General features: G+C 40.1%; 1 protein-coding gene across 2 annotated transcripts in view; it reads left to right on the forward strand.

The window, feature by feature from the left end:
• The window catches only part of BANK1 (B cell scaffold protein with ankyrin repeats 1), a 213,993-nt gene that overhangs the window by 36,359 nt on the left and 164,464 nt on the right, over positions 1 to 13,170 (forward strand). For both annotated transcript variants that reach the window (XM_058193544.1, XM_058193545.1), the window contains exon 2: positions 9,615 to 10,013. In XM_058193544.1, coding sequence (XP_058049527.1) covers positions 9,615 to 10,013 — 399 coding nt within the window. The remainder of the gene's footprint in view (positions 1 to 9,614; positions 10,014 to 13,170) is intronic.

A 13,170-nucleotide genomic window follows, 5' to 3' on the forward strand; every position in this document is an offset into this window, starting at 1 on the left:
ACGCAACTTGGGCGTGCTCCTGGATGGTCGGTTGTCCTTTGAAGACCATTTGGCAACCGCTCCAGGAGAGCATTTTACCAGGTTCGCCTGATCCGCCAGTTGCGCCCTTCCTGGACCGGGATGCCTTATGCACAGTCACTCATGCTCGTTACCTCTCGCCTGGACTACTGCAATGCTCTCTACATGGGGCTCCTTGAAGAGCACCGGAGACTTCAGCTAGTTCAGAACGCGGCTGCGCTGGTTATTGAGGGAGCGCCTCGAGCTCCCATATAACACCTATCCTGCGCAGACTGCACTGGCTACCTGTTGTTTTCGGGTGCGCTTCAAGGTATTGGTTACCACCTTTAAAGCGCTCCATGGCTTAGGACCGGCTATCTACGGGACCGCCTACTGCCGGCTTCTATCTCCCATCGTCCGCACGCCCACAGAGAGGGACTTCTCAGGGTGCCGCCAGCCAAACAGTGTCGACTGGCGGCCCCAGGGGAGGGCCTTCTCTGTGGGGCTCACCCTGTGGAACGAACTTCCCTCGGACTTCGACAATTACCTGACCTTAGGACCTTTCGCCGCGAACTTAAAACTTATTTATTCCGTATGGCTGGACTAGCCTGATTCTTATTTTTATTGGATGGGTTTTTAAAATTCTGTGATTTTATGGGGAAGTACGTTTTTAATATTTTGGGCATTTAAATTAGTTTTTTAAGGGATGTTTTTAATTATTGTATGTATGTATATTTTATCTGCCTGTTCACCGCCCTGAGTCCTTCGGGAGAAGGGCGGTATACAAATTAAAATATTATTATTATTATTATTATTATTGTATTATGTAGGGAGTTGAATTCTGTAGCCTAAGTATATTATTTTAACTCCATATCTCTATGACCTATAAAACAACAAAGTGATTGAAGTGCTTCAAATTTTAATATCTCTAGATTTCAGTTGTCAATGAAACTCCTTGCAATCCATACTCAGCAAAGGTGGGTTTCAGCAGGTTCTAACCAGTTCTGGAGAACCAGTAGTAAAAATTCTGACTGGCCCCATCCCCATCTATTCTCTGCCTCCCAAGTCCCAGCTGATTGAGAGGAAATGGGGATTTTGCAGTAACCTTCCCCTGAGTGGGGTGGGAATGGAGATTTTACAGTATCCTTCCCCTGCCATGCCCACCAAACCACGCCCACCAAGCCACACCACGCCCACCAAGCCACACCCACAGAACTGGTAGTAAAAAAAATTGAAATCCCCCACTGATGCTCAGGTTTCAACTTGTTCTGTATCTCCACACCTTGTTGCTGACTTGTACAAATCTTAATTGAAGGAGAGGTCCAGTTTCTCATTTGGATAATGATTAGGCTGGAGAACATTCAGTAAAGATTTGGTTCTGAAAATTGTATTATGGAAAGTTAAACATCAAGAAAGGTATGCAGAGAAATGCCTATGGGACAGGACACATATGCTTGGGTTCTTACAATAATGATTTTCTGAGATCAAAAGGTCACACACTGATAAAGAAATGGGCAGAAACAAATAAAGGGAAATGAGAAGTTGACTAGAAAGCAAATTAGTAGGTTTGCTTATTATTGCTTTTAAATGGCTTGGAATAATTTTAACAAAATAATTTCTTAGGGCTATTTCTCTCAGGGAGAAAATGAAATGTATTGATTTATTTATCCATTCAATTATATCCCAACTTTATTATTTTTACAAATAATTCAAGGCAGTGAACATATAATGTATATGTTATATAAAGTAGAGGAGGCAGGTTCTGACCAGTTCTGGAGAATCAGTTGCAGAAATTTTGAGTAGTTCAGAGAACTGGTAAATACCACCTCTGACTGGCCCCGCTCCCATCTATTCTCTGCCTCCTGAGTTTCAGCTGATCAGGTGGAAATGGGGATTTTGCAGTATCCTTCCCCTGCCATACCCACCAAGCCACACCCACCAAGCCATGCCACGTCACCAAGCCATGTCCACAGAACGTTAGTAAAAAATGTTGAATCCCACCATAGATATAAAGGAAACCTTCCTCTTCCTATTTCTTCACAACAACTCTGTGAGGTGGGTTGGGCTAAGAGAGAGAAATCATTTATTATTGAGATCTGAGTAGTCAAGGTGGAATACAAGCCATCAAATTAAACTGAGATATATACTACAGTTAGTGTTCATTACACATATGACACACACACATATATGATAAGCAGACTTACCCAAACACGTAACACTTTTACAGTTAAAACAAAGATGCATTTCATGCCACCTTTTTAAAATTCTAAAAACATGTCTGGGGGCTGACTTCTTTCCACTCTACAACTGCCAGAGTATGTGACAATTCTGTCTGGAAAAGAGATCTATTATGCTTCTTGTAGAAATAAACCGGAGCTGTCAGGCTACCAGTATAGATTGTTATATAAAATGGTGCCTTGTCATTTTGTTGATGATCAGTACACCTGGTGCCATTAACAGGATCTTATTCTCAATGGTATGCATATCACAGGTAGAATTACACTTCATTTGTCTTTTTATTTTATCTCTTACCCAAAATAAACACTTACACATGCATAGCTTGTCTGCAAATTATTGTCCAATTTAGATGTATCTGTAAAGTAGATCTAACGAATGAGTGCAAATTATCTTAAGATAGCTGTAACAAGAATTCAAGATTAATTCTTAGTCAAGTAGTTTCGAAAGCACGTAAAAATGCAAGTAGAAAAAATAGGGACCACCTTTGGTGGGAAGGTAACAGCGTTCCATGCGCCTTTGGCGTTGAGTCATGCCGGCCACATGACCACAGAGACATCTTCGGACAGTGCTGGCTCTTTGGCTTTGAAACGGAGATGAGCATCGTCCCCTAGAGTTGTCAACGACTAGCACGTATGTGCAAGGGGAACCTTTACCTTTAGCTGTAACAAGAATTCAAGATTAATTCTTAGTCAAGTGATATTAGCACAGGTAGTCCTCGACTTACGACTACAATTGAGCCCAACGTTTCTGTTGCTAAGCAAGACAGTTGTTCACTGAGTTTTGCCACATTTTACAATCTTTCTTGCCACCATTGTTCAATGTATCATTGCAATTTTTAAGTTAATATCATGATTGCTAAGTGAATCTGGCTTCCTCATTGATTGTGCTTGTCAGAAGGTTGCAAGAGATGATTTATGACCCCAGGACACTGCAGCCATAAATACATGCTAGTTGCCAAGTGTCTGAATTTTGATCATGTGACCACAGTGATGCTGCAACAGTTGTAAGTGTTAAAACCGATCACAAGTCACTGTGTTCAATGCTGCTGTTACTCTGATCAGTTATTAAACAACTAGTTATAAATTGAGGACCACCAGCATTTAACTTTCATTAATTGAGAAATTCTCTTTCAAACAGCTCTAGTTGTAGCATCTGACCGGTTCTCTCGTTACAGTTAAGAGTTTTCATTCTTATGCTTGTCTAATCAGGAGGAAATGAAGTTTATATGAATTAAGTCAACCTACAGTATGTCGTTAGTGACCCAAAAGATCTGAAGTAAGATACCGTACTATAGGTATTCTGATTCTTGAAAGCACCTATTGTCCAAAGCACCTGAAGGAAGGACAAGAAGTAACAGATGGAAACTTATCAAAGAGAAATCCACCCTACAATTAAAGAGAAATTTCTGATCAATGACAACAATTGCCATATTTTTCAGAGTATAAGACACTCCAGACTATAAAACGTACCTACCTTTTTTGGGGAGGGAAATAAGAAAAAAAAATCTGCCTCTGCTTCCCAGCAATTTGCCTCCTTGCAGCAAACAGAAAACAGCCCATTTCAGCTTCAGCACAAGCAGCTGATTAGCACAAGCAGCTGATTCTCGGTTGGATTGGCCTCCCGAAGATCAGCTGTTTCAGGCTGCAGGGATTGCCATAGCCTATTGCCTTCTCCACACACCCTGTTTTCGGCCTCCGTGTGCCCCATTTTCTGCCCATTCCAGATGGTGGAGTTTGGAATGGTCGGAAAATGGGGTGTGCAGAAATCAAAAATGGGATGCAGAGGCTGAAAATGGGGCACACAGAAGCAGCAATAGGCAATGGCAATCCCTGCGGCCTGAAACAGCTGATAGTCGGGAGGCTGACCCAACCGACCATCAGCTGCTTGTGCTAATCAGGCTGTGCTGAAGCTGAAACTGAAACAGGCTATTTGCTGTTTGCTGCAAGGAGGCAAATTGCTGGGAGGGTGGGGGACGGTGGGTGGGCGGGGCTACATTTGATGTATAAGACATACCCAAATTTTCACCTTCTTTTAGGGGGGAAAAAGTGTGTCTTATACTCTGAAAATATGGTAATCAGTGGAATGGCATGGTTTCAGGAATTGTGGTGCTCCATCACTGGATGTTTTTAAGAAGAGATTAGACAGCCATTTGTTTGGAATTGTATAGGGTCTTCTGTTTGTTTCTAGATGACCTCCAAGGTGCATTTCCAACTCTTATTTTGTATTTTGTAATCTATTCCACAGATTGGAAGTATGATTTGGCTTGGCTGGTTTATTTCAGGAAAATTTATGTGAAAAACAGTATTCGACACAGAAATGTTTTATTGTTTGGAAGAGAAAATGGCATTGCCCCAAGTATTTGTCCATAAATATTAGATATGAATGATTAACTCAGTGTAAAATCAGGATGAATTCAAAAGAAGTACTGAAATTGGTAGCTCATATCATTCTCTCTTACATATGATTCAATCATTTATGTTAAAAACTTATAAATCTTGAGGCATAGAAGTGTCAGGTAATGTGTGAATGTTGTGTCATCTTAAATTAACCATGCTCTTGTAATAATAATGTTACTGTGTAAAAGCTTATAAAGAGAATACACTTTAAAATAAAGAAATGTCGAAGAATGATTTTGAACTGAATGCTGTGGGTTTAAGGAACCTATCTCATCAGGGTAGTTAATGGTATACTTCAACAACAGCTATGTCTGTTATTCATCCAATGTAGGGTTGTCAAACTCGTGGTCCACGGGCTGATGCATCATGTACTGGCCACACCCATGCCCAGTTTAGCAAAGGGGGGAAAAGTCACAACACATCATGTGACGACCCTGTGACCACACGAGTTTGTTTATTTATTTATTTATTTATTGATCAAATTTATATACCGCCCTATCTCCCGAAGGACTCAGGGCGGTGTACAGGCATTTAAAAACACATAATACAATATAAAAACAATTAAAAAACTTATTCTAAAAAGCCCGTTAATTTAGAATTAAAATATAGAATAAAACCCAATTTAAAACCAGTAATTTAAAATCTAGCTCAGTCCTGCACAGTTAAATAAATATGTTTTAAGCCCGCGGCGGAAGGTCCGGAGGTCCGAAAGCTGACGAAGTCCGGGGGGTAGTTCATTCCAGAGGGTGGGAGCCCCCACAGAGAAGGCCCTTCCCCTGGGTGTCGCCAGACGACATTGCCGCGCTGATGGCACCCTGAGGAGACCCTCTCTGTGAGAGCGCACGGGTCGGTGAGAGATATTCGGTAGCAGTAGGCGGTCCCGTAAGTAACCCGGCCCAATGCCATGGAGCGCTTTAAAGGTGGTCACCAGCACCTTGAAGCGCACCCGGAAAGCCACAGGTAGCCAGTGCAGTCTGCGCAGGATGGGTGTTATACGGGAGCCACGAGGGGCTCCAGCTATCACCCGCGCAGCCGCATTCTGGACTAACTGCAGCCTCCGGATGCCCTTCAAGGGGAGCCCCATGTAGAGAGCATTGCAGTAATCCAGGCAAGACGTCACGAGTGCGTGAGTGACCGTGCATAGGGCATTTGACCTGATCTAATGACTTAACTGAAACAGAGATCTACAAAGGAATGTTGGATTATTAGGCAACTGTTCACAGGTCAACTTGAAAAGTTTTATATAAGTTTAATATATGGGGGAATATCTACCCCAATAGTCAGCAGATTAAGGTGATGATTTATTTATTTATTTATTTATAATTTAATTTTTATACCGCCCTTCTCCCAAAGGAGCCTCTGGTGGCTCAACAGGCTAATGAAGCCTGTTATTAACAGCAACTGCCTGCAATATTGCAGGTTCAAGTCCCATCAGGCCCAAGGTTGACTCAGCCTTCCATCCTTTATAAGGTAGGTAAAATGAGGACCCAGATTGTTGGGGGGCAATAAGTTGACTTTGTATATAGTATACAAATGGATGAAGACTATTGCCTGACATAGTGTAAGCCGCCCTGAGTCTTCGGAGAAGGGCGGAATATAAATGCAAATAATAATAAAAAATTAAATAGAAGGACTCAGGGTGGTGTACAGCCATCTTAAAATGCAGCAAATAAATAACAAATTTAAAAAGAATTTAAAAACAAATATTTAACAAGGCAATCAACTAAAACGGTCTAAGACCGACTTAAAACCCCTTAAAATTACAATTAAAATACACTTAAAATACACTTAGGCTAGTCCCGCCCGATAAAATAATAAAGTCTTCAATTCCCGCTTGAAGGTCCAGAGGTCGGGAAGTTGGCGTAAACCCGGAGGCAACTCATTCCAAAGGGCCGGTGCTGCCACAGAGAAGGCTCTCCCCCTGGGGGCCGCCAACCGACATTGTTTGGTCAACGGCACCCTGAGAAGGCCCACTCTCAGGTCGTTGGGAGGCTATAGTGGCAGAAGGCGGTCTCGTAAATATTCCGGTCCTAAGCCATGGAGCGCTTTAAAGGTGGTCACTAACACCTGGAAGTGCACCTGGAAGGCTACCGGCAGCCAGTGAAGGCTGCGCAGGATAGGTGTTATATGGGAGCAACACAGTGCTCCCTCTATCACCCACGCAGCTGCATTCTGGACTAACTGGAGCGTCCTGGTGCTCTTCAAAGGGAGCCCCATGTAGAGAGCATTGCAATAGTGACGAGGACGTGAGTGACCGTGCGTAAGGAGTCCCGGTCAAGGAAAGGGCGCAACTGGCGAATCAGGCGAACCTGATAAAATGCTCCCCTGGCAACAGCCGTCAAATGTTCTTCTAAAGACAGCCGATCGTCCAGGAGAATGCCCAAGGTCGATAGTATCAAAAGCCACCGAGAGATCTTAAAGAACCAGGACAGAGGAACATCCCCTGTCCCGAGCCCTCCAGAGGTCATCCACCAACGTCGTCTCAGTGCTGTATCCAGGTCTTAAGCCAGACTGGAATGGGTCTAGATAGACAGTTTCATCCAGGTATTGGGGAAGTTGATATGCCACCACACTCTCAACAACCTTCGCCAGAAAGCGAAGGTTGGAGACTGGATGATAGTTCGCCAATACAGCTGGGTCCAGGGAAGGCTTCTTGAGGAGGGGTCTCACCACCGCCTCTTTCAAGGCAGTGGGAAAGGTACCCCCCAACAAGGAAGCGTTGGTAACTCCCAGGATCCAGCCTCGTGTAACCTCCCGTGTGGCCAGTACCAACCAGGAGGGACACGGGTCCAATAAACATGTGGTGGGATTCAACCTACCCAACAACCTGTCCATGTCATCGGGAGTCACAGGATCAAACTCAGCCCAAGTAATATCCACAAGACCCATCCCTGCCATCCCGCCGATTGTCTTAAAGAAAGTTGGAAAAGCTTACAAGGAGAATGTGTTTTCTCATGAAGTTTCAGAAGTCTCATTAGCATTAATCTCATTTTTTATGCTTCTAATACCTGCATCCAATAAAACCATGTAGGCTTAAAAAATGCTGTTAAAGGGAGTGATTTTACTTTGGAAGCTGCATCCACATCTAAAACCAGACAGTCTATAGCTGAGTTTCCAAATGGAAATTAATTGAAATTTAACCACCTGTTTGGAAAATTAGTTACCTTTATTATCATCTCTATCAAACTCTCTACATAAAGAAACTGGATGTGAGAGTGAGAACTATTTTTCCCAAGATTAACAAAAGCCAATTTCTTGATAAGGATAAGAATGAGTTCTTTGGGTCAAGTCACCTGTGGAATTGTTTATTCAGTTATCGTATGGTGTTATCAAAGATTGCCAAAAGCAAAACTTTTTCTGTTGAGCTCTTTTTACAAAACAAAACATTTTAGAAAAAAAATAACATTTTCCCTCTTTCTCTCCAGGAATATAGAGAGTGTGTGTGTGTGTGTGTGTGTGTGTGTGTGTCCTGTTTTGGATGTCCTGTTTTAGCATTAATGACACAGCAACAAGGAGGAAAGCTGTAGTTCCTTTATTTTGCCAACCAAATTATTATCAATCACAGTTTGGGCTTCCCCAAAATAGATATTTATGTGGTGAGCTCTTGAAATCATCATGGTAGCAACAGATGGAAAGGGAAGTTTTCAATCCCCTCATCATCTCCAGCTGCCCTATGAATAAATCCAATCCAATAATGTTTAACATTTAGGCCAAACATTTCCCTTGATATGGGTGATTGTCTCTCTCCCTGACCCAAAATCTTTCTCTCACCAGAATTATAAATCTAAAGGTACTCCAGCTTTGTTGGGACAGTGTCCATTTTAGCGATTTTGCTTCAGAATTTAATTAATAAAATTATAATAAATATTTGTATAAATTACTAAATTTTGCCTGTAATGTCCTAAGGAATTTAGAAGCCTCTTTTCTGTTGTCAAAAGAGCAAGACATTTGATCAAAGCACATCTCCAATTTCTCAGGATGGCTGATGTTCTACAGATCTCTTTTAATACTGCTTCTATTCTAGTGGTTTTTATTTATGGCAAACTTTCTCAGTGCGTACTGAAGCAGTCCTGCAAAGCCACATTATATTGCCAGTTCACCGATCTACATGCAAAAAAATTGATGGGCAAACTGTTCACTATGGAGAAACAAAGTTTTGGTGTCATGTTATACATTTAGACAGTATCCTGATCTGCAGCTCACCTTATTTTTGAAAAACAATATTCTGTTCATGGCAAAAGATGGCATGAATTGGACAAATATAAGAACTATAATCAGTGGTAAGATTCAAGTAATTTAACAACCGGTTCTCTGCCCTAATGATTTCTTCCAACAACCAGTTTGCCAAACTGCTCAGAAAGTTAACAACCGGTTCTCCTGAAGTGGTGCGAACTGGCTGAATCCCACCACTGGTCATAATGCTCTAGAGCAGGGGTCTCCAACCTTGACAACTTTACGACTTGTGGACTTCAACTCCCAGAATTCCTCAGCCTGCTCTAGAGATCTGCCAGTCAGATCGTAACACTGAGACCAAGAAATATTGCCCACAAGCACCAAAGATTGTAAGTACCAGAGTACCCCACGGAGTCTTAATCTGCACCCCTAAACCACAAAAAGGTCATGAGATTCTGAGCAAAAGTTAACAGAATACAGAATAACAAAGTTGGAAGGGACCTTGGTGGTCTCCTACTTACAAATTGCAAGCTTCCAGATGATAATGCTGAAATCTTACAAGATTTTCTTAGGTTTTAACAATGTAATGGTAAAACATGAAATTTCAGTCTTTTTTGTATGCTTACCGGGAGCTGGGAAAGTATGCCAACTTCTTAAATGTGTCTTTATACATCTGTTTTTGATGCTAAATTGTTCCTTACAACTACACACAGATATTGAACCCCTTCAGAATATTAGCTTCTGATATTATTCTACAGTAATGTAAAGTGACAATTGTTCTGAAATGTTTTCTTTTCTCTATTCCCCCAGAAAATACACAGAGCATCCTTGTTATCTATGAAGAAGCTGCCAAGGAATGGGCTCTGTATTTAAAATCAATTTTCAAGCACATTGTATTAGAAGACAGGATCTTACTTTACAACTTAAAAGCTGGATTGATTCACCATTCAGAAGTGCCATTTCTTTGCTCTTACAGATGCAAACTGTTGATAATATCAAACGGTCTTTTAAAGGGCCTGAATGTGAAAAAAAGATATTTTCTGGACAAGATTCTTCAGCCACCTGAAAGGGTGGCCATTTTGCTGTGTGGGGTAGAAGATTCAGCCCTTATCTATCAGACACTGAATATTGACAAATGGAACCAATTGATGACAACAGATCAAGGGCCGGAAGATTATCTTGCTGTTATATCTGATATTATTCAACAAGGTACTATCCTTCCTCCCTTCTTTTCTCTGCTTCATATATATATATATGAAAATATGCAAGCTCAGAGATTGTGTTACTATGTTTTATGTTTAAACATTTCTTCAAATAACTTATGTTAGGTTTCCAAGCAGGGATGGTATTCATTTACCTTCCCTATTGGTTTGCAAATGTGCACGCACGCATGAGCAAGGCCTTCTGGGCATGCGCAGAGGGCTGAAAACATAAAAATATGGGATATCATGCTGTTCGCACGAGTGGGCGGGCATCCCGCAGTTGCCCCTATTGGTTCTCCCAAATAGAACCAGCTGAATACCACCGCTGGTTCCAACCTATATCAAGCAAAACTGCGAGGCAGATGAATTCCTCAAAGAATAGCTTTATTGGATATATCATATTGGCATGAATCTGGTGAAAACTGACTCTGAATGTTCCCATGGCTTTCATCTAATTAAAAGTAAAAGGTTTTCCCTCAACCTCAATCAGTCACATGGTCCAGTCAAGGTGCTGCCTGGTGACATCACTCCTCCTTCCTCTGGCCAGATGTGAGAACATCCTTAGTTCCCAAGAGGAAGTATTTTATTTTGACTACACAACCCCAGCTATCTCTAATCCCCCCTCCCTATCTCTCAGCTCCAGTGTGGCAGCACTGAAGCTCCAAGATGGCCTGAGCCAGGCCAGCTTCAGAGTCGACAACTTAATTATGATGAAAAATTCTTTGTCACTATGGTGAAATATTAAGTGTGTACAACCTGATGGAAATATGGAAGCCTCCACCAGCTATATTGGAGAATGCTGCAACAAAGCAGTGGAGAAGAATGAAGCAAAGCTAGGTGTCTCTTTCATATTTCGGTGAAACAGCTTTGAGAAAAACACTTAGCTAGAGCTTTTGTTGAAGCAAAGCACCCCCCACCCCCAAAGCTTTGCACAAGATCATACATATCCGTCATGCCAAAGAATGTTATTGAAGCAATCATAATTCACAAATTTGGTACAATGTCATTATATACTGGACTGCAATAACAAAGGGAGAGAAATGGAAAATTCCACTGAAAAATCCTGGCTTAATATATGTAATAACTGAACATTTTGAATGCATGGATTATTCCCCAGCCAGAGGGAGCAATTCATGATCCAAGTTGCACACATGGTCCCCTTATTTAAGCTTACTTTGTTTTAAAAGCCGCTTTGGATCAGGCTGTTCAAATCGATGGCATTTAAGAAACAGTATGTATTTAAACTAGGTGCTACGTAATATATTTATGTCATATTAACTTATGAAACTAAAATACAATAGCCATGGCACTCAATATCAACATGATTCTGAACCAATTTTAATGATCAAAAGTTCATTTTGATGTCATGAGACTTTGTTGAAATATAGTGTGACATTGTTTAAAACATTGACATTTTTGTGGGATCATGGAATGTTTCTTTATCCTTTTGCAGCTGCACCATTATGTGTCATTGTGCATAATACTACCTGAAAAAATAATCAAACCATTTGTCTATTTATAGAGATAATCTTACTTTCCACCCATGCACACATAAATCTGGGTTGCTTAAAGAGGGTTAAAAATAAGCAGTATAATTCAGCAAGATTAATAAAAATGGCGCTACTGGAGTAGTGAGGATAATTAAAAAATCAGACAAAAACAATATCAATGGTGGGTTCATACAATGTCCTATGTTAATTCCTGTGGGTAGAAACATTAATGAATTAAAGAAACATTTTAACCAGACCCCAAGTTCTGTCCAAACTCTTAACAAATTTATCCTATTTGTGACGAAACAATATGATTTATCAATTTACTCCATCAACTCAGAGGCTTCAGACATGAGTTACTGTACACTGTGAAAGCAGTGAAATATTAATTTTCTCCTCCTATGACTTTATTCAGATAGATAGATAGATAGATAGATAGATAGATAGATAGATAGATAGATAGATAGATAGATAGATAGATAGATAGATAGATAGATATAGATAGATAGACAGATAGATAGATAGATAATTACTGAACCATTTAATTAAAAATTGTAAGAGAAAATCTGTTTCATAAGACATGATGAATATTTATAAAACCAAACAGTAAATTCATACACTTTTATCTTTATCTTTTTATTTTTTTGTGTACACATACACACACAATATATGAATGAATATTTGAAGGAGATGGGTAATCTACAAATATGAAAAATATATATCATATTTCTGAATCACCCATCTCCTTGAGCCATTGATTGATTGATTGATTCATTCATTCATTCATTCATTCCTTTATTCATTCATTCCTTTATTCTTTTATTCAATTTTTATCTCAAGTATCTCTTGAAGATATTGTTAAGCAAAGTTTAAACTCATTACATTGCTTCTTGACTATTAAAAACTTATTGGAAAAACATGATGGATATCAACGAAACCTATAAGTCATTAAATAACCATTCATACTACATAGACAAGAAGGCTAAGCCAATTGTTCTGGAATAATACTAGATTTCTTTTAACGAAATGCATCCATTGCTTTATCAAAAGCCAGCAAAACTCTGCATGTACTTCAAGTTTCCAGAATGCATAGGAGATCATATCTGGTCCTGTTTTTGACCTAGCCAGAAGTATTTTATAATTAGTTACAATCATTAGTCACAAGACTTACAATCTTTAAAGACTTGAGATATGAGCACTGAAGGATGCTCATTGTAGTTGTAGTTGTACCTTGTACCAAGGATCAAACTACAATACACGCAAACTTCATAGTTTTGCGTTATAACTTTACAATAGGAGTGACCAAAGACCTATTTCACTTGACAAAATGAATCACATGCAAAGGGAGCTTGGAAGGGAGTTTTGCTGTTTTAAAGTTGTTTTATAAAATTTTCCACTACCAAAAGCAAAGAAAAGTGGTCATGTTTCTATGTTTTGTTTCTAAAATCTCTTCTGCAATAGGAATTTGGAATTGGAATTGGCTTTGGTATAACGCTACATATACACAAAATCCTCTTGTGGTTATTGAAAAGGTCATATTCACACATTACTCTGTGAATGAGTTTTGAAGAGTGCTTTTTTTAAAAAAATCTCCATCAAAGCAAAGCATGTCCTTTGAAGCTTTGTCAAGTCCTATAAAGTATATGTCTATTAAAAACAACAGTTAAGATATTA

This window comes from Ahaetulla prasina, chromosome 8 (assembly GCF_028640845.1).
Source record: "Ahaetulla prasina isolate Xishuangbanna chromosome 8, ASM2864084v1, whole genome shotgun sequence".
NCBI classification, from domain to species: Eukaryota; Metazoa; Chordata; class Lepidosauria; order Squamata; family Colubridae; genus Ahaetulla; species Ahaetulla prasina.